This window comes from Tamandua tetradactyla, chromosome 3 (genome assembly GCF_023851605.1).
Source record: "Tamandua tetradactyla isolate mTamTet1 chromosome 3, mTamTet1.pri, whole genome shotgun sequence".
Classification (NCBI taxonomy): domain Eukaryota; kingdom Metazoa; phylum Chordata; class Mammalia; order Pilosa; family Myrmecophagidae; genus Tamandua; species Tamandua tetradactyla.
The window spans coordinates 104,077,131-104,104,264 of record NC_135329.1 but is presented as its reverse complement, the minus strand read 5'-3'; the positions used below and the strand labels follow the sequence as shown (position 1 = coordinate 104,104,264).

General features: G+C 39.7%; 1 protein-coding gene across 14 annotated transcripts in view; it reads left to right on the top strand.

Moving 5' to 3' along the window:
• The window catches only part of LOC143677567 (uncharacterized), a 100,395-nt gene that overhangs the window by 31,618 nt on the left and 41,643 nt on the right, over positions 1-27,134 (top strand). For 3 of the 14 annotated variants that reach the window (XM_077153639.1, XM_077153637.1, XM_077153638.1), the window contains 3 exons: positions 10,409-10,536; positions 12,107-12,156; positions 19,879-19,946. In XM_077153639.1, the coding sequence (XP_077009754.1) occupies positions 10,409-10,536; positions 12,107-12,156; positions 19,879-19,916 (216 nt within the window). In that variant the 3' untranslated portion in view covers positions 19,917-19,946. Of the gene's footprint in view, positions 1-3,152; positions 3,267-9,338; positions 9,409-10,292; positions 11,076-12,106; positions 12,157-19,878; positions 19,975-22,282; positions 22,375-27,134 lie in introns of those variants that run through there. The other 11 variants (XR_013172681.1, XR_013172680.1, XR_013172682.1 and 8 more) reach the window with 11 other exon arrangements.

Sequence of the window (27,134 nt, the reverse complement as noted above, 5' to 3'; positions counted from 1 at the left end):
GAGCAACCTGAGGAAGGGGAGATGGTGATGCTCCATTCCCAGTCCTTGGGATGGGGATGGGAGCAGGGCTAGATCCCGTGCCCAGCCCACAGAGATGCAGGAAGCACTGCATGCCTCCAGAACCTGGCCTACCCCCGCATGCCCATTAGGTAGAATCTGGGCCAGCTGACCTGCTTGTTCTGCCCTTAAAGACATTTTCCTGAAATTTCAGATGAATGTCTTAGGCCATCAGGAAGCAGACAAGGACCTGCTGCCTATCCAGAGAAGACAGTTTTCCCAGTACCTAGAATGTCTGTTAAGCACACACATTTAAATTTCTAACCATCTGGGGTGAAATCTTTTGGTAAATATTTTAATATTTTGCTACACTGCCAGGTAAAATGATGGTAGTAGACATAAAGTACAGTGCAGTCTCACCTGAATTCATTGTAGTTTCATACTGCAGGGATTTCCTCTGTGTTCATAGACCCCTTCACTGAGCACCCCAAGCAATTTTCCTTTAGTATATATCACTTGTTGGATTTTCATATCTTTTAACTGATTGATAGTTAACTTTTTGCTGCCATCAGTATTCTCATGGAGTCCTGAAAACCGGCAGGAACAGACTGAGCAGGCAGACCTGAGTTGTTTAAGCCTTCAAAAGCAGGAAAAAATGGTTTGGAAATGCCACAGTAGAATTTGCAGTGGTTCTGTACTCTGCAGGATTAGCTCTGGGTCCTTCTCTTAGTCCCAGTCTATCTGGTTTCCTGGTCAGGGCTTGTGTTAGTTAGATTCAGTTGTCAACTTGGCCAGGTGAGCATACCTAGTTTTGTTGCTGCAGACATAAGCCAATGGTACGTGAACCTCATCTGTTGCTAATTACATCTGCAGTTAGCTAGGAGGCGTGTCTGCTGCAATGAGTGACGTTTGACTTAATTGACTGGTGCTTAAATGAGAGAGCGCAATGTAGCACAGCCTAAGCAGCTCAGCATTCCTCATCTCAGCACTTGCAGCTCAGCCTAGGCCTTTGGAGATGCAGAAAGAAGTCACCCCTGGGAAAGTTGTTGGAACTCAGGCGCCTGGAGAGAAGACCAGCAGAGACCATCCTGACCTTCCACATAAGAAAGAACCTCAGTGGAAAGTTAGCTGCCTTTCCTCTGAAGAACTAACAAAATAAACCCCCTTTTATAAAAAGCCAATCCGTCTCTGGTGTGTTGCATTCCGGCAGCTAGCAAACTAGAACAGGGCTTTCAATTCAAAGACAAAGACCCATGTCCCCATGTCCCTTCAACTTAGCCTTGGTCCTGACCTTCAAGTAACAATCCCACTTGTTCCTGCCACGCTGTAGTCTTTACAAACTGGACCGACAACCTTGACATCTCCCATACAGCCTAGGCTTTGTAGTAGCTCCTCTTGTACTGCTCACCCACCTTGTGATTTAGCTGTTGAGGTTGGTGCTGCCTGCTGGAAAGATGGGTTATGATGGTGTGCAGCTTGAAAGCTAAACCTCAGAACTAGGTGTAGCACTCAGAGATGGAGAAAGTGTGTAGAAAGGAGATTTCAACAGTTGGGAGATTACCAGGGTGATAGTTTTTTCCTCAATAGGTGAATAGCATGAACTAATCTAATGCTTGAACTATCTGAAGCAGTTTCTAGAAAGCTTGTTGGGCGCTACTTCCAGGAACATAAATTTTCTAGCAATTCCACAATCAATTTAACAAAAACATAAGTTTTTCTGCCTGGAACTAATATTGAAATTCTACCAAGCATTGGCCTCCTGGCACCAGTTAACTCTCCATGGAAAAAAGTGTTCTTCCTCTTTCTGGAGATGGCACCATTTCCACCTGGTCCACCAGGCGAGGGGCCAGGGATGCACAACAGACATATCCTTTCCTCTCATTCCCCACAACCAATCTGTCTCCAAGTTCCATCGCTACATCACCCAATATTGCTTGCATTTGTCCAGTCTTCCCCCTGCCTGGTTGCAGGTTTTGGTCTCCCTTTCACCAGAGACCCTCCTATAATGCCAAACCTATTGTATTTTCCCTTTACTCATCATTAGCAAGAAAAGCTGGGTCTCAATAGCCTGGAATGTGCAGCCCGTCCTTGATCTTGCCTACAAAACATGTGCTGGTCATCAGCTTGGGACCCTTCAGTTTTCCTGGTAGTTCCTAAATAGATATTAAAGCTAGAAAGATGAGGGTCTGAATCCCAGTGTTATCATCTACTACCTCTGTAACCCTAGGCAAGCCACTTAATTATTTTTGAGACTTGATTTTTCCATCTATAAAATGGGAATACTAATATTTAACTTTAATATTCACAAAGCTGTTGATACTGGCTCCCTTTTGGAAATGGAATCAGGGGAAGGGTACAGAAACTACTTACATTTTATACAACCTTAAATTCTTTAACAAGAATATGTATATTTTAAATTTTATTGTGGTAATGTATATATACATTAAATGTGCCATTTAAACCCATTTTAAGTGTACAATTAAGCAGCATTACTTATTTTTACAAGGTTGTTTTACCATTACGGCCATCCATTACCAAAACCTTTTTGTCACCCAAAACGAAACTCTATATCAATTAAACAATAACTTCCATTCCCCCTCCCCCCAACCTGTGGTAATTTCTAGTCTAATTTCTTCTCTCTGAATTTGCTTATTCTAGATATTTCAAAAAGTGGAATCATACGATATTTGTCATTTTGTTTCTGGTTTATTTTATTCAACATAATAATGTTCTGAAAGTTCATATATGTCATAGAATATATCAGAACATCATCACTTTTTATGGCAGAATAATATTCTATTGTTTGTGTATGTGTGTGTAAACACAAGTATATATAACATTTTTTTACCCATCCTTCTGTCAAGAGACATCTAGGTTGTTTCTACCTTTCAGCTATTGTGAATCTTACTATGGATATTGGCATTCGAGTATCTTTTTGAGTCTCTGCTTTCAATTTTTTTGGTCTGTGTCCTAAGAGTGGAATTGCTGGGAGAATATGCATACTTTTGCCATTAAAAATACTAACAGGATTAACAGGATGAGAAAATTAATCTGGTAGCGGTAGATAGAGTTCACCAATTTACTCACTGTGTGACCATAGGCAAATTATTTAACCTCTCTGAGCCTGGTCTATTAATTTGTAATGTTAATTACAGGGTTGTTAGAAGGATTAAATGACTGACAATCAAGATGCATTTGGAACAATGCAACGCCCAGAGAAAGTGCTCCTTATGAGTTTGTTGTTCTTCATAAAGGATATATGAAACACAGTAAGTGAATCCCTTACCTCTCCCATGGATTTCGTAGGGTTGCTGTGAGGATTAAATCAGAATTAATATATGAGCGGCTCTTGGTTCATGTTGAGTACATTGTACCTGCTGAATAAGGGCTAATTCCCTTCCCTTCTGTTTTTCTTTCCTTTCAAGGCTCAGGTCAAGGAATTTCCTTTGGAAAGGTGTTTCTGACCACTCCCTGTATTTTCTTTATTAGGACACTTTTCACTACCTGTAATTGCTGCTTTACTTTTTTGTTCCATGCTGACTCTAAGAATTTAGAAGATTAGGATTGTCTTAATTTATCCTTATATTTCTATTGCTTGGCACAGACCCTGGCAAATAGTAGGAGCTCAATATGTATGTTACATTTTGCATGAATAAATGTAATCACCACCTTTGAATGATTTGAAAAGATAAACATTGAAAAATTCAATGCCAGTAAAATATACAGACTTGTCATAATACAGTAGGCCTGAGAGGCAGCCTGGGGTGTGGGACCAAGAGTTAGAAAGGGCTCAGAAGACTTGGCTATAGTGTCCACTCTGATGTTGATGTGTTTTATTTTTTTATTTATTTTTTGCATGGGCAGGCACTGAGAATCGAACCCAGGTCTCCGGCATGGCAGGTGAGAATTCTGCCACTGGACCACCGTCGCACTGCCCTGTGTTTTTGTTTTGAATGGGAATAAACTATTTTCTTTATTTCTTCTTGATTTTCTCTGCTCTGGAGAGAGTGGCACAAATTCACCTTTTGACATAGATGCTGATATTTTTATATGACTTTGGGACAGTCACTTAACCTCCCTAAGAGGATGTCCCCTTAGCTGTAAAAGCTAAGGAAAATAATAACAGGCTACATGAAAATGATTGATGAACATATTGTGATGAAGTATCAGACTTGGGTTAGACTGGCAGTTCTGTATAAACTCAGAAGGGGAAGAAATCCGTTTTGGCTTCCGGGGTTCCTAAGGCTTTGTGGAAAAGGCAAAATTTGAGCTGAGCTTGGAAGGGGTGGGCAGAAATTGGGCAAATAGGTAGGAAGGCAGATTATTTCAGGCAGGATAACATCTTGAGAAGGCAAAGATAAAGAGTATAAAGGAAATGAAGAGATACAGAAGAAATAACCAAATTCCTTTATTTTTGTGTCTAAAAGAGGAATTCAAAGAAAAGGCTCATTGGCATGTGAATTCTGGCATTTTATTTAATCTTTCAACCCTTAAGGAAGGATTAAAAATAGTAACTGGAGGCTGTAGAAGAAAAGCTGGGGTACAACAGGATCTGCCCAAACCTGGAGAAAGCTGTGACTTTAAACCCAGTAACACAGTGAGATTATTATTTTTTAAATGCCACACTTGAGTTTTAAATGAACAAATATAAGTGTGAAGATAGTTAAACTAGTAGCCAAATGTTCTTTGGGTTTTCAAACTGAGTTTAAATGTTTGAATTAATTTTAATCTTTTAATCCCACAACTCAGTAAAAAGGTCTTTTTTAAAAAATGAAACAGGACACAATTATTTTGTTTTTAGAATTTGATAACCAAAAGTGAGAGTAAAAACATTTTTTGTTTGTATTTATTTTCTAATTTTCCTACAATGCTGCATTACTTGAGTAACTTAAAGTATTCTAAAATAAAAACAAAATAAATTACAATAACCCCTAAGTTTTTGAACTCAGAATCTCTCTTCTCTGGCTTGCTGCCTTCTACATAGTAATAGCAAAAGAGATAACTTTAGAAAGGAATGCTGATTGGAACCACAGGTCCTCTAGCATATATTGATGTATGTTTTGCAGCCCTACATTTTTGTGATGCATAGTTAGCGTAAAATTAGAAACATCTCTTTGGTTAACTGTTAGCCAATGTTAGATGAGTGACAAAGAAATCCTGTTATTAATGGATATTTACACGTAATGGAAAATCCACAGACCTATATACATTTGGGAAGGCTAATTAGGAATGGTACACTATGTCTGTAATGTTAGAGAGGTGAAAGACCCCAGTTTAAAGCTGTTCTATCTAATGTAGTGGTAGCAGACAGAATGCTGGCCCCCAAAGGTGTCCAAGTCCTAATCGCCAAAACTAAAGGGACTTTGCAGATATGATAAATCTAAGAGCTTGAGGTGAGGAGATTATCTGGGATTATCCAGATGGGCTGCACGTAACCATAAGAGTCCTTAGAAGGCAAGAGGGTCAAAGTGAGAAAAGATGATGTAAAGATGGAAGCAGAGAGTTGAAGATACGACACTGCTGACTTTGAGGATGGAAGGAGGCACCACAAGTTAAGGTATGCAGGCAGCCTCTAGAAGCTGGAAAAGGCAAGGAAACATGCTCTTTGCTGCAACCCCCTAGAAACAGGTCTGGTATACTGTTTTGAAATTGTTCTGTACCTCAGAAAACCCATGTTCTTTAATCCTCATTCAATATTGCTGGGTGAAATATTTTTGATTAAGTTGGTTCCGTGGAGGTGTGATCCACCCATTGTGGTGGGACCTTTTGATTAGGTGGATCTCATGGAGATGTTTCTACCCATTCAAGGTGGGGTTGCTTACTGGAGTCCTTTTAGAGGGAACCATTTTAAAGAGCTTCAATGCCAACAGAACCCACACAGCTAGAGACCATTGGAGATGCAGAGAGAAAATGCCCCAGGGGAAGGAGTATGAAGAAGCCTGGAGAGAAAGCTAGCAGTTGCCATGTGCCTTTCCAGCTGACAGAGGTGTTCCAGGCCATTCGGCCTTTCTCTGTCTTTTTTTTGCTTTCACTTTATCTTCATCTACTCTTTTTTAAAAAAAATTTTTGTTGACAAATCTTTACAAACATACAGTCCATACATAGTGTACAATCAGTGGCTCACAATATCACGTAGTTGTGTATTCGTCAACATGATCATTTTTAGAACATTTGCATCACTCCAGAAAAAGAAATAAAAAGAAAAAACCCATACATTCCATACCCCTTACCCCTCCCTCTCACTGACCCCATTTATTTTACTCCTTATTCCCCCTATTGTTTACTTATTTTTTATCCATATTTTTTTACTCATCTGTCCATACCATGGGTAAAAGGAGCATCAGACATAAGGTTTTCACAATCCTACAGTCACATTGTAAAATTTCTATAGTTACACAATCATTTTCAAGAATCAAGGCTACTGGAACACAGCTCAACATTTTCAGGTACTTCCATCCAGCCACTACAATACATCATAAACTAAAAAGGGTTATCTACAAAATGTGTAAGAATAACCTCCAGGATAACCTCTCAACTCTGTTTGAAATCTCTCAGCCACTGACACTTTATTTTGTCTCATTTCTCACTTCTCCTTTTTGGTCAAGAAGGTTTGTCAGTGCCATGATGCTGGGTCATGGCTCATCCCAGGACTCCTGTCCCATGTTGTCAGGGATTTTTAAACCACTGGAAGTCATGTCCACTCACATAGTGAGGAGGGCAGTGAGTTCACCTGCTAAGTTGGCTTAGAGAGAGAGGCCATGTCTGAGCAACAAAAGAGGTTCTCTGGAGGTGAGTCTTAGGCATAATTATAAGTAGGCTTAGCTTATCCTTTGCAGGAACAAGTTTCATAAGGAGAAACCCAAGATTGAGGGCTCAGCCTATTGTTTGGTTGTCCCCACTGCTTGCAAGAATATCAGAAATTCTCCAGATTGGGAAGTTGAGTATTTCCTCCTTTCTCCCCAGTCCACCAAGGGGAACCTTACAGATTCTTTTTTATTCACCACCCAGATTACTCTGGGATTTATCAGGGCATCACACTAACCTGGACAAACCAACAAGATCTCACGCCCTATTCAAGATTCCATGTACTTATGGTGTTCAAATAAACTGACCATAAAGTTAAATTAGGTAATGTGCTACCCAAAATATAAATTTTACACCAAATAAACATCTTTTCCTTTGGTCTCAAGCAGAAGTTGAAGTTTTAAAATATGTACACTATCATATTTTACCCTGTATTCTGATTTATTCCAGTCCTACCCAGATCAGCTTCATTCATATCTCTACTTGAAGTCTAATCACTTTTTCAACTTTTTAAACTATTCCTGTTTGGGGGTTCTACTGACTTTCATAGCTTCAGAGCTCTAACTGTGAGTCTCAGGTGTCGCATAAATACCCTAAGTTTCAGGAAATGACCAGGTTATATTCAAACAGCTCAGTATCTCAGAATTTATAAATAACAGTTACAATTCCTGAATATACGTGACTTTTATAAGAGCTTACCATCTAGGACCCTTTACAATAGGCCCCAACCTGATGTAACCCATACTCTTGACTTCCGTTCACCGAGTTTTTGTATTGTTGTTAGTTCATATGAGTGAGGCATGATAGTATTTGCCTTTTTGTTTCTGACATTTCATTCAACATACAGTGCTTAAGTTTCATTCACCTAGTTGCATGCCTCACAACTTCATTCCTTCTTGTGGTGGTTTAGTAGTCCATTGTATGTATACGTTATAGTTCTGCCTTCCATTCCTCACTCATTGTATCCTTAGGCCACCTCCATCCATTGTAAATTGTGAGCACTGCGGCTATACACACCAGTGTGCAAATGTCCATTGGTGTCCCCACACTCAGTTCCTCCAGGTATATACTGAGCAACTGGGTTGCAGGATCATATGGCAACCCCACCCCTAGCCTCCTGTGGAACCACCACACTGTCCTCCAAGGGGCTGCACCTCTCAGTTTCCTCTACCAATGGTGAATAGGTACATCTCTTTCTCTACATTTTCTCTAGTACATGTTTCTCTCTGTTCATTTTTAAACAGCTTTATTTGCACATCATACAATCCAACGTAAGTAAAGAGACTTGCCTTTGTCACCATAATCTATATGAAGACATTTCCTTTTCTTTCACAAAGACTCCATACCCTTCCCCATGCCCCCCACCTGTTGTCATTTAGTTTTGACATAAAGCCTTTGTTACATTCAGTGGGAGTGTATTACAATGTTACTGTTGACTATAGACCCTAGATTGCATTGATTGTATTTTTTCCTGTACACCACCCACTTTCAACACTGTTAAGCATGGGGTTGCTAAAGGATTCTGCATGAGACGGTGAGTTAAAGCTTAATAGTTTATTGCTAGAAAGAAACAGAGAGCTAAGGTAGAGCAGGCAGGCTGGGAGCCAGCAAAAAAAAAAATGGCTCCAACTCTCTTTCTCACAGCTTGTGGTTTTAAAGGAAAAACCATGCTGTTCTAGTTTGCTAGCTGCCAGAATGCAATATACCAGAAATGCAGTGGTTTTTAAAAAGGGGAATTTAATAAGTTGCTAGTTTACAGTTCTAAGGCCGAGAAAATGTCCCAATTACAACAAGTCTATAGAAATGTCCAATCAAAGGCATCCAGGAAAAGATACCTTGGTTCAAGAAGGCTGATGAAGTTCAGGGTTTCTCTCTCAAGTGAGAAGGCACATGGCGAACACAGTCAGAATTTCTCTCTCATCTGGAAAGGCACATGGTAAACATGGTCAGGGTTCCTCTCTCATCTGGAAGGGCACATGGCGAACACAGTGTCATCTGCTAGCTTCTTATTCTGGCTTCCTGTTTCATGAAACTCCCTGGGAGGTGTTTTCCTTCATCTCCAAAGGTCGCTGGCTGGTGGACTCTGTTTCTCAGGGCTATGTCATTCTGCTCTGTTCTCTCTGAATCTCTGGCTTTCTCCAAAATGTTTCCTCTTTTATAGGACTCCAGAAACTTATCAAAACCCACCCAAATAGGTGAAGATATGTCGTCACCTAATCCAGTTTAACAACCACTCTTGATTAAATCGCATCTCCAGGGAGATGATCTGATTACAGTTTCAAACATACAGTATTGAATAGGGATTATTCTGCCTTTATGAAATGGGATTTAGATTAAAACATGGCTTTTCTAGGGGACATACATCCTTTCAAACAAGCACATATGCCATGAGGGGTGGAGGTCATGTGTGGCCACAGGCGTCTCTGGGAGATATCAGGCTGGTGCAGATCATGACTTCACACTCATGGTTATCTGATCTGGCCACTGGTGGGTGGGGTGTTGGCATATTTGTTCTCACTATCTTGCTGTCACATCAGGTCCTGTCAGAAGAGCTGCTGAGGGAGAGAAACTGAAGGGTCCCCTATGTCACAGAATCCATTTTGTATAGTAAGTTTTATTCTCTGATACCTGACAAATCCCTTGCAATATTGATATTCATTTGTTCTCCCTCATGCAAAAACTTTTTTTTTTCCTTTGTACATTTAATCACCATCATTGTCCACTCTAGGAATTCCTAAGTTATACAGTCTCTGCCTTTACCCTCTATCTCTCCTTCTGGTGTCATACATGCCCCCCAGCCCTTCTCCCTCAATCATACATTCAGCTTCATTCAGTATACTTATATTATTGTGCTACAAGCAGGCAGTATTGTGCTATCCATTTCTGAATTTTTATAATCAATCCTGCTACATCCTTAAGCACCAAATGCCCAATCTCTACCCTATTTCTATCTCCTGATAACCTATGTTCTTAACTTCAACTCTCAAAGTTCATTCATTAATGTTAGTTCATATTAGTGATACCACACAGTATTTGTCCTTTTGTTTCTGGCTAATTTCACTCAGCATTATGACCTCAAGTTTCATCCACGTTGTTACATGCTTCATGATTTTATTCTGTCTTACAACTGTGTAATATTCCATTGTGTGTATGTATCACGGTTTTTTAAGCCACTCATCCATTGATGGACATTTGGGCTGTTTCCATCTCTTGCCATCAGCCTTTCTTGAATCATGGAATCTTTCCTGGATACCTTAGTTTGGACATTTTTATAGCCTTAGAACTGTACACTTGCAACTTAGTAAATTTCCCTTTTGAAAGCTGTTCCATTTCTGGTATATTGCATTCTGGCAGCTTTCACAAACCAAAAGCACCTGGTGACATCTTGAGTTTAGTCCAGTGAAACCCATTTCAGATGTTTGACCCCTGGAACTGCAAAGATAATAAATCTGTGTTGCTTTAAGCCATCAAGTTTATGTGATTTGTTCCAGCAGCAAGAGGAAACTAATACTCTAGTCTTGAGGAAAGGAAAAGCATCTATGAGGTATGCTGCTTGGGAGACCTGAAACCCTGGCCCAGGTACTCTTGCTTTTGTGTTAATCACCAGGAAGACAATGAAGTGGATCTGCAAGAGTCATTAAACTATGAAAATGCACTTTACAAAGGAAAATTTTCCTTTCTCTTACCCAAAGGAAGGTCGACAAAGGATGAGAATAACATCATGTTTCCTGATTGGTAAGAACACAGATTGTTGTGAGGAGGGGGACTTTCATTTTTGTTAAGAAACATGTTTCCCGCTGATTGATAGATAGATATTACATATGCATTGTGGAAACCTGGGAAAAAATAGAAAAACAGAGAATCAAAGTCACCCAAAATTCAACCACTCAGAAAACCACTGTTAATATTTTAGCATTTCCTTCTTACCAGTCTTTGCTGAGGTTATATAGTATGAGCAATTTTGAATCTTTTTTTATTTACCATTAAATCATAAGCATCTCCCACATCATTATAAATTCTCTGAAAATACTGCTTTTAATGCTAACACATTACTTAACTGGTTTTCATACTCTAAAATTGACTTAATGTTGCCTTGTTATCAGCATTTAAACTGTAGTTTTCAGCATAATGGACTAATAACGCAGTGAATATTTTTGCATCTAGATCTTTGTCTAAATTTTGGATTATTTCTTTAAGATATATCCAATGATGGTTCAGAGGTTGTGGATAATGTCAAGACCTATCAAACTTATTGAAAAGTTATTTTCCATCAGGTTTGTACAAATTTCTTTTCCTGCTTGTAGTATATATCTTCTGCAAAATCTGCATGTAGAAATCTCAGGTCAGTAGGTTTCCAATTTTTTAAAATTGTGATTCACCTCAACAACCACATTTTATATCATAACCAAACACACACACACACACAAACTGAATAAAATATTTTTCCTTCAGTTTATGATACACTACTATGATGTTATATATTATATTTATCTATTAAATTGATTTCAGGACCTATGACTGGGTTGTGATCCTATTTGAAAAACACTGCTTTAGAGCATGGAAATGGACCCAGCTGATCTTAATTCCTCTGTGCAGCTAGGAGTATCATAGGGACTACCCCCATTTAAAAATATCTAAAACTCCTAATTTCTGTCACTTTAAGAAATATGTTCATCTGATGAAATGATCATAGCACTAGATAAAAACAGCATCTGCATTGAGCAGCTGACCAACCTTTTCTAAATCTGAATTTAGCTTTGCCTCAAAGCCTAAATGTCATCTCCATTAGTTCTACATTTTTGGATGTTTAATTCAAGAAATTCTCACAGGTACACACCTTGTGATTTCTTTGCATTTAATAATGGAAGTTGAAGTGGCAGTAACAGATCTTTAAAATTTTAAATTCTGTGAGATTTTGATGTAAGTTGCACCTTTGGTGTTATCAACACTTTTGTATATCTGTGAGTTCTTCTAGCTAGGCTTTAAAAAAGAATTTAGATTTCCTAGCTAACATCTGGAAAAGGGGAAGGAGCAATAGTGAGCTTTTAAAAATAGAGAAAAGGGCAGAAAAGAATGAAAGAGTTTCTATTTTTAGATCGATGTCTGGTTACTCTTCTGAGTTCAGGTGTAAGAGGCATTCCTTCTCATATGCTAAATACTGCCATTGTGATGACATTTAAAAAAATCAGCCAACAAATATATTAAACACCTACTGTATGCCGTTCAGCTCTAAATTTCATGAGAGATTTAAATGTCAAATATTTCATGAAACGTATTTTTTTATTGGTATCCTTCTTTTTTCGAGCTGGCAAAGACATGGAGAACCCTGGAAGAAAGACAACAATGATGTGGCAGGTAAGCATTCCCGTGGCTGTTCTCAGTCCTTCACTGTGAGAAATAGGCAAAACAGTCTTATATGTACTGTATAAAGAGATTTAGGGGGAAAGAATGGCTCCTCAAGAGACTGAGGTTCTGAGAGCAGTTTGTTTAACAACCGTGTACTAGACAGTATCCCAAGTGCTTTCCAAATATCAAACTCATTTCATATTCATAATGGATACTAGGCAATGGATACTACTATTATTTCCATTTTACTTATGAGGAAATGAAGGTACTGATATGTAGATATCTTGCCCAAGGTCTCTGCTAGTTCAGTGATGGAACCAGGGTATGAAGATTAGAAGTCTGGCACGGTGGCCAAGATTAGAAGTCTGGCACGGTGGCCTTAACAATTACCCTTTGTTGTTATCTAATAAATGAACCCTCAGCCTTTTTATTTGAAAAATCAACCTTCTTTAGGATTTTATATTGCCTGTTACTTTGGGGCACATTCTTGGACATGGTGATTTTTGTTAGGGGAGGAATTCAAGAGCCTGTGTATGTGTGTGTGTGTGTGTGTGTATTTGTGTGAACTCACCCACCTATGTGCTCACACACATATGTGGCAGGATTGGAGTTTACAAATGCAAACAGATTATGAATTAATTGGAGATAAATAGTGGGTTTAAATCACATTCCCTTTCAGGGGTGTATCTCCTCTCTTGTTGGGCACTTGAGTGCGGGATGGAGGTCTTCTGGGTTCTTTTTGCCTTCCATCAGATGGCGTCCATCCTGCGAGATCTCTGGACCACCTCTACCTATGGTGAAGAGGAGTAACAGGTCCTGGCTAGAATTTTGCATGTCACTGCTAAGCAGTGAGGGCTACAGCCTTTAGTTATAGTTTCCTCTACTTGATGCCCAGGCTTCCTCTGGTCTATTAGTTCCTTAGTAATTCCACGCCCCTCCTGGTACATGTGGGCCTTCCTATACCACCACATACTCCAGGTAGGCTGTGGTCCACTGGGACCACTAACTCTGCTTGAAGGAAGCTGCTCTACCACTCCCTCGCTGCATCAAATGCAGGGCCATTGCCTGAAATGGGACTTCTTTGAGTGCCCTGAAGTCTCCTCTGAAATGGAATCCCAGGGGTCTCAGGTTTTCTGAAACCTATCTGTATATTCCTTTTGGAAGTGTCTACTCTGCAGGAGGAGCAGGGACATTTGCTTCTAAACAGCCCTCTTTCCCTTTAACCTTTCAAATATTTTTTCTTCATCCAAATTCTTCCCTTCTCTGTGATCCAACTTTTGATTCTACTTGTTTGGAGGGGATGTTTTGGAATTTAGAAAATAACTTTGTCACCCAGCCTACAAGGTAATTATGTTCATTATGGATTTCCAAATCTATTTCAAAGCTGAGCTATGATTCTTTGACCCCAGTGGCATCTGCCTTCTCTCTAAAGCAAAGAATGTCCTCTTTTTAACAGGTGGGAAGTCGCTCAAGCAACACAATTTACCAGGAATGATAAATAGCATTCTTTGACTCAGATACAACTTAAAAACCTTAATTATAGGCTAGTTACAGGAGAAACTGATATTGAGATAAATATACCTGAATGGGGCGCCTATAAAAAATCACCTTGTAAATCATTGCCATGACCCTGTCCTCAGTCTCTTGTTTTCCTAGCACAGTCTTTGACCTCCACTAACAAAAATATTTTTGTAAAACTTTCCTTCTCTGTTTAAAATTATTTGACTTCCAATCACCTTTAGGATTAAGTTCAGTTTCCTCTGTGATCTGGGCCGTGTCTGGTACTACAGCTTTATCTTACGATTCCATCCGCTGTCCCAAGGTATCCTATGATCCAACCTCCAAAGAGTAGTCCTTCCCACTCCCTTTCCACCGCAACCATCCCTTATGCCTGCTCAGATGCCGCTTGCCTATGTGGAATTCCTTTCATCCTAGTTCTTTGCCTTGGCAACTCAGCTTGTCTTCAAGACTCAAGAGCAAGTGACATGATCAACAGGGAGATAGCCTGCACAGCCTGGGCATAGTTTCCGAGTTTGATGTGTCGCCTGTGTTTGTCTGTTTATCTATTTCTTCCTACCACTATCCCCATAGACACAAACACAAACAAATATATATATATGTATATATATGTGTCCTAGTTTCATAGCTGCCAGAATGCAACACACTAGAGATGGATTGGCTTTTAATAAAAGGGAATTTATTTCATTAATTCTTCAGAAGAAAGGCAGCTAACTTTCATCTGAGGTTCTTGCTTACGTGGGAAGGCACAGGATGGTCTCTGCTGGCCTTCTCTCCAGGTCTCTGGGTTTCAACAATTTTCCCTGTGGTGATTTCGCTCTGCATCTCCAAAGGCCTGGGCTGAGGTGCGAGTGCTGAGATGAGGTATGCTGAGCTGCTTGGGCTGTACTACATTGAGTCTCTCATTTAAGCACCAGCCAATTAAGTCAAACATCATTCATTGCCCCAGGTACACCTCCTAGCTGACTACAGATGTAATCAGCAATAGATGAGGTTCACGTACCATCAGCTCATGTCCACAGCAATATAACGAGGCACCTTCACCTGGCCAAGTTGACAACTGAATCTAACTACCACAATATGCATACCCGAGATCATCCATTCCAAAAGGCCATACATTGTGTTTTCACCTCTGTGTCCTCAGAAACTAACAGAAGTGTTTGGAGCAAATTTGATACTCAAAAAATGCTTGATTACAGGTAATAAGTGAGGAAGAGAGGTAGAGCCTGAAGATGTTCAATTGATCCTAACAAATTAGCTAGAATGCCCAACGCCAGCTCCTAATGGCACAGGCTTTTGTTTTCCACTTGATTTGCAACTCATAGCATGTTTTATTTTGTATTTGTCATCAACAGGACTATTCAAAGCAAGATTTGATCCCATCACCTAGTATAAGAGCTCAGTACCTCTTTGTGGATTGACCTGCCAAACTGTCCATTTTGCCTCCCAGGAAACAAGGCAAAGTGTCCTCATGCTAACCCGTGGTAGTGAGCCCACCTCCATCTTAATGCCCCATGTAAATTTTCCCTTCTCATGGGGTAAATTTGAATCATCATCCCAACAAAATGGCCTCTTGAGATAAAACAAAAATCGAAGATACCCCAAATCTCCCACTCTTGTCAGTAATTGTTATTTAATACTACCAGTCAGAAGGTCCTATGACAAGCCTTTGGCACCACAAGATTTACCACCCAACTCCACTTCTTCACCTTTCACACATAAAATCACTGGAAGTGGTGAATAAAACTTTTTTTACACGTTTAGAAGAGGGAAAAGGCCTCTGTCTCCATTAAACCAAACCATAACTTGGATATGAATACCTTCACTCTGTCTCAACTGTATTTTTCCAGGATAGTTTACACAGAAGCCATTATGCATTAAAAATGATTTCTTATAAATAATTGTGCTTAGTTTCACTGAATGAAACTGATATTCAGGTATCTCCAGCATGTGTGTGTGTGTGTGAAATGAAGTTGTAATTGCTTTTTATGCTCAAACTAAAATGGCTCAAGCCCCAATCAGCTTTACTGAAAGAATTGGCAGCCCCTTAACAAGTACCTTCTATTTATTTCTGGAAGTCACAAAAGGGGTGACTTTCTAGTGCTTATAAACCCCTTTGTCCACTTGTTACCAAATAGTGTCCCCATGTTCTTTCTCTTTCATCCACCATTATTCTTTCTCTCATGTTCTAACTCCACCAGGCTGATGATCTAGAAACTTCCCAAAGGAAACTTATTGTGTGTTGCTAGTGCTGATGGTCCCCTGTTGCAAAACAACTTCAGGAGTTCTTTTGGTAGATTTTGGTGAGCCCTCTAATCTCATTATAATAAAAACAGTCCTCATACCAAATTCTGCCCTCATGCAGATATTTATCATGCAAACATTCATCAACAAGCAACAGGCACCAAAAAAAAAAAAAGTCATACACTCTCTTAGACCACATCCTCACCTGGAAGTTCACTTGAAGACACACCAACATTCCAGAGACTAGATTCTGTTAGGGTTTAGAGTTGTCGTGAGTAATCAAAAATCCTCTGAAACCAATGAGTGGATACAGGACAATTTAGGAACTGTTGTCTCTTAGGGTGCAGGATTCTTTTTTTTAGCCTTGGGTATTTTTAAAAAATATTTTTATTTCAAACATTAACAAACATACAAACATTTTATACATGGTGTATAATCAGTGTCTCACATTAGCATCACATAGTTGCATATTCATCACCATGACCATTTTTTTGAACATTTGCATCACTCCAGAGAAAGAAATAGAAAAGAAAAAACTCACACATACCATACCCCTTACCCTTCCATCTCATGGACCACTAGTATTTCTGTCTACTCAATTTATTTTACCTTTGTTCCCCCTATTATTTGTTTATTTTTTATCCATATTTTTTACTCATCCATCCTCCTGGATAAAAGGAGCATCAGACACAAGGTTTTCACAATCACACAGACACATTGTAAAAGTTATATCGTTATACAATCACCTTCAAGAAACATGGCTACTGGAACACAGCTCTACAGTTTCAGGCACTTCCCTCTAGTCACTCCAATACACCATAAACTAAAAAGGGGATATCTACATAATGCATAAGAATAACCTCCAGGATACCTTATCAACTCTCTTTGAAATCTCTCAGCCACTGACACTTTGTTTTGTCTCATTTCTCTATTCCCCCTTTTCATTGAGAAGGTTTTCTCAATCCCTTGATACCAAATCCCAGCTCACCCCAGGATTTCTGTCCCCATTTTGCCACGGAGGTTTATACCCCTTGGAGTTATGTCCCATGTAGAGGGGGAGGGCAGTGAGTTTGCTTGCTTTGTAGGCTTAGGAGAGAGAGAGGGGCCACATATGAGCAACAAAAAGGGTTCTCTGGGGGTGACTCTTAGGCCCAGTTTTAAGTAGGCTTAACCTATCCTTTGCAGGGATAAGTTTCATAGCCCCAAGATCGAGGGCTTGGCCTATTGATTTAGTTGTCCCCACTGCTTGCAAGAATATTAGGAATTCTCAAAATGGGAAAATTGAATATTTCCCCCTTTCTCCCCATTCCCCCAAGGAAACTTTGCAAATACTTCATTATTCACTGTTCAAATCACTCTGGGATTTTTTTTGGCATCACACTAACCTCGGCAAACCTATAAAATCTCATGCCCTATTCAAGGTTCCATGTACTTATGGTGTTCAATTAAACTGACCATACAAGTTAAATTAGGAAATGCACTAGTCAAAATATAAATTTGGCACCAAATAAATGTGTCTCCTTTTGGTCTTACACAGAAGTTGAAGTTTTAAAATATGGATGACCATCTATTTTCAACACCCTGCAATACTGACATTCCTTTGTTCTTCCTCATGAAAAAACATTTTTTTTAATTTATACATTTAATCACCGTCATTGTATACTCTAGGCATTCCTATATTATACCATCTCAGTCTTTATCGTCTATCTTTCCTTCTTGTTCCATATGTAGGGTGCAGGATTCTTAATTCCTGATTAGAAAGGGTGGAAATGTCTCTAAAATATTTTATCCAGTCCACATATCTTAAATTCCATTATTTCCACTACTGAGAATGTATTTCTAACCATCAATCGTATTAGCCAACTAGTCACTAATTTCATCATTAAAAAGCAGTTTGTGATACTCATGATTCTAATTAGCTAGCAAAGCACTGATGGAAATACTATATCAGAAGCACCTGTTGTGGCCCTTCTACTGAAAGTCAGCTGATCACTTTTGGATTGCATATTCTTGATTAGGACATCTGATATGTTTAGAGATGATGTGTGAACTAACTAGCATATATGTAGTCACACCTGGTCTATGATGACGTATTTAGAGCGATTTACAGACACTGTGGCACATTCCACATAGCTCTCTCTTACTGTTGGTGAAGTTCCTACTTCATGGATTTTTAGAGCAGTTGTGGGCTAAATATGGGCATAGGTCTTCTCCCTGCTCCATGACCTCTATGCCACGCTTTGTTACCTGGCTTTGAAGCAACTCTTACCCTATAGCACCTTTGTGCTGGTTAGAAAAATGCACCCCTTCCTCCAGGTGGATGCAGCCTGTGCCAGAAAGCTTCACTTAATGCATAGAGTGGGCTGGATTTTAACGATGACTCACTCCTTGACCAAATTCAGGGCAGAAGAGATGCCCCAACTGTCAACATATATATTCCCATAAAACCTCTTGCAAAATCAATCCTTCAGCTTTTCTTTTCAGCTCCTTGTCATCTGATCTGCAAATAATTTTCCAAATGCATACTCTTCTTTGAAGCACACACATCCACAAACCCTGGTGAAATGTGAAAAAGCAATCACTTGTCTCCACAGGAACAATAAATCATTCAGGCAATTTATAGAAAGCCCAGAAAGATTCTGCTTCCTCTTCCTCACCATGCCCCCAATTTTCCACACTGCCTCAACAAACTAGAAGCCTTGGAGAAAGACAATTTAGGCGTGTGAATATTAAAATTTGACTTTAAATCAAGGGGGCCATGTATGAGTTAGGATGTCTTCAGTGATAACTAACAAAATAGGTCACAAAATGATTAAAACTATAAAGAAAATGGATTATCTTGCTTAACAAGAAGTCCTGAGATAGGGCAACTGCAGGGTTGATTAGTCCAATGGCTGAAACAGTGTCATAAAAAAAGCTAGATTTTTTTCATCTTTCTACTTTGCCATATGCATGTTTGCTTCGCTACCTCCATGTTACAAAATGGCTGCCATGGTTCCAGGCTTCACACACAGACATGACAACATCCAGCAGAATAAGAGGAACTTTTGTGATTAATCTGCTTTTTGTTTAATCAGCAAGGAAAACACTTCCCAGAAGCCTCCCTCCCCCATATTTCCCTTCCATCTTTGTCAGAACTGTATTACAAGCTTACCAGAAACCAATCAGCAGCAAGGGAAATGGGATCATCAGGACTGGCTTAGATGCCACCACCATTGCCCTGGAGCTGGTATCAGGAACAAGGTTGGGTTTTTGTGGAGGTGGACGTGTGAGAGGCACTTATGTTCAAGGAAGGGAGTAAAGTTCCGGGTGGCTAGGTGTGCAATACACAAAGTGGGGACACGGCCATGCGTGTTATGTTGAGGGATTGACTTTTGTCCTGCTGGTCCCACCCTAGGCATTTAATCCCCATTTGTAGAAATAATCTTGAGATCAGCATCTTTACTTTAAATCAAGATTGTTTTCATTCACCACTGCTCTCCACTGTGTATCTTCCAAGGAACCCCTAAGGAGGAAAGGTGAAGATCACTTATTTTGTACTTTCCCATATCCTTTGGGGAAGACTCTCCCTGCGAGGTACTGGTCGGATCATCTGAGGAAGCCATCCTATAGCAGTGCTGCTCCGGGACCCACATGTGCTTTTCGTCTGCAGGCCAGAGCCACGGTTCTGATCCTTGAGACCCCTCAGGCTACAGGGCAGGAACTTCCATTCCTCTACCCTGACCACCCACAGGCCTCCTGTACTGAACACTGTTGTCAGGGGCAACTTTAGAGAGAATCTACATTTTTCCCCTCCAAAGATATTTACTCACATTTTCCCAGATTAATCTTCTTGCCCCTATTTTGGTCCCTCCCCTTAGGCTCTGAACTGTGTGTGACTTTTTGAGTCTTGGCACCTCATATCACCTCCTATTTTGGCATCGACTGCAAATATCAAGGTAATGACATGTGATTCCTTTTCTGGAGTAGGACTGAAGATGCAAAGTGAGAAGTGTGCTGCCAGATGACCTTGTGAGGCTCCCAAACGGATCAGAGAGGTAATCCACGCTAACAAGCCTGGCTGGGGTGAGTTGGGGGAGAGGATCCTATGATAGATAGGTCAGGGGCTAGGCAGCCATTTTATTAAACTGCTCTAGAGACCCTGACAGGCTGGTATTATCATTCTCACTTTGCAGGTGTGGAAACCGAGTCTCGGGGAGGTTGGGTCACTTGTTCCATGTGGGATTTAGGCCCAGGTGTGCTGCCTCTAAAATCTGTGCTTTTAACCATGCATCATGCTGGCCAGGCTCTTGCAGGGGTAAGGAAATCTAAGCGTACTGAGGCCATTGTTGTGGGAGAATACTGACCTCCACAGTAATGATAGACGGGTGCCCTGTGATTTTGTCCATGTCACAGGTTCACCTTCTGGTCGAAGCAGATGGGAGGATGGGGCAAGGGAGGTGGGAGAGGAATGGAGGTGGGGCTGCAGGGTTTTACTCCCCACCCTCTGCTCCTCTCGCTCCTCGGTATTTGGAGCAGCAGCTACAGGAGAACTCTCTCACTCCTCACATTTTCAGAAAAATTCAGGCTAAAGGTAGGCAGGCCATCAGTTCTGAGCTCAGGAATAGAAAGGTACAGCTCCTCTCTGAATGAGATGTTCTGGCAGCTGAAAAGATAAAATGAATTCCTGAGATTTTTCCCTCCCTTTTGTCTGAGACAGTTTTCTCTTTCTACTGTGAAAATGCTGCTGAATCACCTCTCTTGAACCTCGCAGTTTGGGGAAGGAAACCAATTTCTTGCTGCCACAGAAACAGCCTCTCTCTTACTCAATTACGGAATTAGGTAGAAGCCAAATGGGAAGACATATACTCAAGACACAGTCACACTAGCCAGGTGCCTGTTTACATGTTTATGTGTCAGGTGCCAGGCCGCCCACTGGGAAGCCCAGCTCCCTTATTGGCTCAACAGTTAGCTGAGCCCAGTGGGCACGCCACCCAGGATGAGGCACTGACCAGCAATGCAAAATAAAACATCACTGGACAGGAGCCTGCACTTGGATATTGAAAGGGGTAGTTGTTTCTCCATTCAGGTCACCAGGGTGACTCCTGGGTGGACCCTGATTTCCCTTCTCACATTCCTGTTTTGGGGGGGAGCATGGGGGGAGGGAAGGGCCCAGAAATCGAACCCGGGTCTCCCCCATGGCAGACGAGAATTCTACCAATGAGCTACCCTTGCACTGCCCCTCACATTCCTTTTTAAATTAACATGCAAAATCTATTACTACTTGTTGGGTACTGTATGCATACAAAACATATAGTCTGGATTGTGAAAAATCTGAAAGGAAATGTGCCAAGTATTTGTGTATGCTACTTTGTGGGTCATGAGATTATAAGTAATTTTAAGTTTTAGTGTTTGTTGTCTGTTTTTTTCTCTAAAGTCTATCTAGTTTTCTAGGCTGCTGTGACAAATATCGCACAATGGGTTGTCTTAGATGATGGGAATTATCTCACAGTGTACAGACTAGAAGGCTTGCTTCCTCCCACAGTCCATAGCATTCTGGGTGGCTGGAAATCCTTGGGTTCCTTGGCTTTCCCGTCACATGGCTATGGCCTCTTTTCTCTTCTGGGTTCTATTGACTTCTGGTTTTTGGCTCTTCCCCCTGGCTTTTTCCCTGTGTCTGAATTTCTTCTACTTCTAAATATTCCAGTAATCTGGATTGAGACCTGGTATCATTCAGTTAGGCCACACTTTCAAGCACATCTTCAAGAGAACCTAATGGCATTGGGTTCACACACAAGGGAATGCAGACCAAGACCAAGAACATGTCTACATTGGAGTACATAATTTAATCCACCATGGTCTCTAAATGGAAAATGAAATACTTTTCTGTTATAAAAAGAAAAACAGAAGTTGATTCTTTTTAAACAAAGAAAACAAGACTAAGAAATAGACACAATTCTTAGCCTAAAATCACTAACATAGGAAGGCAAAAATGAGGAGTTTTGGTCTAAGCCTTGGCTTTGCCACTGGGTGGTTCATTTTCATCTTTTTCAATGCCAGTTCTTTGAATCCCAATTTTTATTTCCAAATGACCTCTCTTCTGAACTCAGTATTTACAGATACCCATTCTTCACCACCATTTTGAGGCCTAATCTTAAAATCAACATGTCCAAAACTGAACTGTGAATTATTGTCCCCAAATCCACTTCTCTCATAGTTCTTCCCCATCTTCAATGATGGCAGCTCCATCTTTCCAAGTGTTCGGGCCAAAATCCTTACAGTTGTTCTTTATTCTCACGGTCACATCCTGTATCTAATTTGTCTGTAAATCCGGTAGTGTATAATCACATTGTAACAAATCATAAAATCAAATTGCTTCCCTTCACCTCCACAGGTACTCCTATGGACAATGCTGTCTCTCCCTGGATGACCACAGTAGTCTCTTGGCTTCCTCCCTTGCTAGTGTGGTCCTGTGTTTTAGCAGAATTTTAGTAAAACAGAGCTTGTTTTACCCACACTGTCTCAGTATGAGTAAATGGGAGCCCTTACAATGGCCTAGATTAATTTATGGACCACTGATATGCTTACCAAGTCTAAATGATGTGTACCTCTTTCCCCACCGTCTCTGGCCTCATCTCCTACCATCTCCCTCTCCCTCCCTCACTCTTCTCCAGCCACACTTTGTTACCTTCTGTTCCATAAACATTTCAAATGCACTCCTACTTCAGGGCCTTTGTACTTGCCTTTCCCTCCGCTTGAAACTTTCTTCCCCCAGATGGCCACAGGGCTACTCCCTTACCTCTCCCAGATCTTTATTCTAATGTCACCTTCCCAGTAAGGACTTCCCAGTTCTAAACTAACCCCCTCCCTGGCCCCCAACTCTCCTTAGTCCCTTTTCCTGCTCTCTCTTTCTCTACAGCACTAATTGCCATCTAACATATTATTAATTTTACTTGTTTATATTGTTTGTTGTCTCTCTCCCCCTTGAAGAGAGTAAGCTCCATGAGGCAGAGACAGTGTGTTGTTGTCACTGTTGTATCCTCAGGATCTGTGGCAGAGAAAGCACCAGCACAGCGAGAGTACTTGTGGACAGAATACAGGTGCTTCAAAGATGTCCCATATCTTGATTTCCAGAACCTGTGAATATGTTACTGTATATAGCAAAAGGGCTTTGCAGACGTGATTAAGTAAAGGATTTTGAGTTGAGGAGATTATCCTGGAATATCCAGTCAGGCACAATGTAATCTCAGGGACCTTAGAAGAGGGAGGTAGGCGCATCAGAGGGTCTAGAGGAGATAATATGACTGGAGCAGAGGTTGGAGTGATGTCACTGCTTGAAGAGTACGAGGAGTCAAAGGGATGTGACAACCTCTAGAAGCTGGAAAAGGCAAAGAAGTGGATTCTCTCCTAGAGCCCCTGGAAGGAATGCAGCCCTGTCCACCCATTCTAGACTTCTGACCCCCAGAGTTGTAAGAGAATAAAGTTGTATTATTTTAAGCCACCAATTTTGCAGTAATTTTATGGCAACAATAGGAAACGTATACAGCACATAAAAACAGCTGTTAAAGGAATGAATGAAAGGGCTGAAACTCCTTTTCCTTGTTTATAAAATATAGGGTTTGGCCTTAGTTAATGACCTCTATCATTTGTATTTTTAAAATTGAAGTGATATTCACATAACATAAAATTAACCATTTTAAAGTGAACAATTCAGTGACATTTAGTGAATTTATAATGTTGTTATAATATACCAACTCTACCTAGTTCCAAAAGTTTTACATCACCCCGAAAGGAAACCCCTATACCCATAAAAGCAGTTACTTTCCATTCCTCTCTCTCTCTAGCCCCTGGCAACCACCCATCTGCTTTCTTTTTTTTATGGATTTATCTTTTCTAGCTATTGCCTATAAATGGAATCAAATAATATGCGACCTTTTGTATCTATTTTTTTCTCACTTAGCATAATGCTGTTGCTAATCATTTGCATTTTAAATGTAATACATGCACTTGGAAAACAATTCAAATGGTCTCAATAAAGATGCATGTATAAAAAATTTTTCTTCTGCCCCACACTAGCAGTCCTTGGTCTCCTCCCCAGGAACAAACACTGTACCAGTTTCCTGTGTATGCTTCCAGAGATTCTGTGATATCTAAGCAAATATAGATACAATTTACCTCCTTGTCCACAAATTGCAGGTTATTACACACATCTCTAAAAATCAGTGCGAAATTTGTTCTACATCAGCACATATAAAATTATTTCATTCTTTTCTATAGCTGTGTAATGTTCCTTTCCCTTAGATGGATATATTTCAATCTAACCACTTCCCTGGTGATAGATAAGTTGTTCCCAATCTTTTGGTATTACAGATAATCTGTGAATATGCATCTTTGTTGTATCAAACAACCTTAAATATGCAACATTGTGCATATGTACAAATATATCTGAAGGTTAAATTATTCGAAGTGGAATGCTGGGTGAAGGCGAGGAGTAGATGCACATTTTATTCTGATATTGCCAAATTTCCTTCTAAAGAGGATGTATCTATGCTTGCCAACAGTGTAGGGGTCTCTATTTTCTCATAGCCTTATTAAATATTTATTATCAAACTTAAGAAAATAGTGGTCAAGTTAATAGAAAAGAGATTATAATAGGTTGTTTCAAATGCGGTTGACCATCTTTTATGTGACTGTTAAGTCCTTTGTATTTATATTTCTGTGAATTTCCTACTCATGCTTTTGCTCATTTTTTCCTATTAATTTGTTGACTTTTTTTGTTGCTTTAGAATGCCTCTATGTATTAAGGAAATTCGCTCTCTGCCATCTATTATGCAGATATTTTCTCCAATTGGGAATTTTTCTGTTTAACTTTGCCCATGATATTTATTGCCATGTTGAAAATTGTTAATTTTTTAAGTCAAAATGCATTGATAACTTCCTTTATAGCTTCTGGGTTTAAAGGGTTATTGTTTATAAAGGCATTCTCCTATTCTATATCATAAAATATTCTCCCATACTTTATTGTAATACTTTTATGTTTTTTCTTTTTTATGTTTAAATCAACTGGAATTTATTAGGCGTAGGGATCAAATGAAAGATCTAATACTTCTCCCCAAGCTGGTAACCTGTTTGTCCCAACATCATTTATTGAATGACTTGTTTTTACCCCAGTGATGCGAAGTGCCATCTTTATCCAATAGCACATTTTCATAAGCATTTGGGTCCATTTCTGGTCTCTTTTTCTACTAAATTGATCTGCTATTTATTCATGGGTCAGTACCCATGTAATTCTGCTAATTCTATAGTTTTGATGGTACCTTTTAATACCTATTAGGGTTTGCCTCTTTTCATTCTCTTCTTCTTCAGAAGTTTTCTGGTTATTCTAGTATGTTTATTTTTCCATATGAACTTTATAATCAGCTTACTATATTCCAAAAAAAAAAAAAAAGCCCTTGTTTTTTCCCACCGGGATAATATTACAGTTATAGAATAATTTATGGTGCACTGACATACTTACAATGCTGGATATTTTAAAATTGGTTTAAAATGCTGGTTTTATTATAGAAGTAATACATGTTCATTTAATTAAAAAGTTCTTGCATGGGGGTGCAAAGGTAGGTCAGTGGTAGAATTCTCACCCGCCATGTGAGAGACCTGGTTTGATTCCTGGTCCATGTACTTCCCAAAACAAACAAGCAAAACAAACAAACAAAAAGCAAACAAAAACTCAACGAATGGTGCTGCAATAATGGGATACTCACATGGAAAAATAATGAACTGTGATCCTGCCATACAGCATACAAAAAAAAAAGTTCTTGCAATTCTGTAATGTGTGAAGTTGAGTATGAAGTCTCATTTCTTCTCTCCTTAAACGTCCTCTAGAGGTCACCACTGTTAATCATTAGGTGTGCATCCTACCAGACGTTTTTCTTTTTTTTTTTAGATATTTCTATTTATTTATTTATTTAAAATTTTTTTTATTAATTAAAAAAATTAACATACAAAACATTAAGATATCATTCCATTCTACATATACAATCAGTAATTCTTAATATTATCACATAGTTGCATATTCATCATTTCTTACAACATTTGCATCGATTTAGAAAAAGAAATAAAAAGACAACAGAAAAAGAAATAAAATGATAACAGAGAAAAAAAAGATTATACATACCATACCCCTTAGCCCTCGCTTTCATTTACCACTAGCATTTCAAACTAAATTTATTTTAACATTTGTTCCCCCTATTATTTATTTTTATTCCATATGTTCTACTCTTCTGTTGATATAGTAGCTAAAAGGAGCATCAGACACAAGGTTTTCACAATCACACAGTAACATTGTGAAAGCTATATCATTGTTCAATCATCATCAAGAAACATGGCTACTGGAACACAGCTCTACATTTTCAGGCAGTTCCCTCCAGCCTCTCGCTACATCTTGAACAACAAGGTGATATCTACTTAATGCATAAGAATAACCTCCAGGATAACCTCTCGACTCTGTTTGGAATCTCTCAGCCATTGACACTTAGTCTCATTTCACTCTTTCCCCTTTGGTCAAGAAGGTTCTCTCAATCCCTTGATGCCAAGTCTCAGTTAATTCTAGGGTTTTTCTTAATCCCTTGATGCTGAATCTCAGCTCATTCCAGGATCTCTGTCCCACGTTGCCAGGAAGGTCCACACTCCTGGGAGTCATGTCCCATGCAGAGAGGGGGAGGGTGGTGAGACTGCTCGTCATGTTTGCTGGAGAGTGAGGCCACATCTGAGCAACAAAGGCTCTTTTGGGGGTGACTCTTAGGCCTAAATTTTTTTTTTTTGGCATTTTTAATTTAGGTTTGTTTTATTTAAGTTTAATGTTAATTCCATGCTGTGTTTCAGTAAGAACAATACAGATTCTGTATCTGTGGCTCCAGTCAGATATCCAGTAGTACAAATTAGCTTCAAGTTACACATACTGAACAAAAGAGGTTGAGCGAGCGAAGGAGGGGGCAAGGGAGGGGGAGGGAGACAGGGAAGGAGAAGAAACAAAGAACTGAACACGCATGCAGGCTTTTCCATACCACCTTCAATGCTAACCTGCTTCAGAGGGTGAGTAAAAGTAGGCAAGAATGAGTAGCCACGGATTGTTGAACTGTTACCAGCACCATACTTTTCAGCAACATTTCAGCAGAGTTTGAAACACTTTTTACAGCAAAACCATTATAAGTTTCCCAAACAACCTTTAGCCCATCAAACTAAGACCC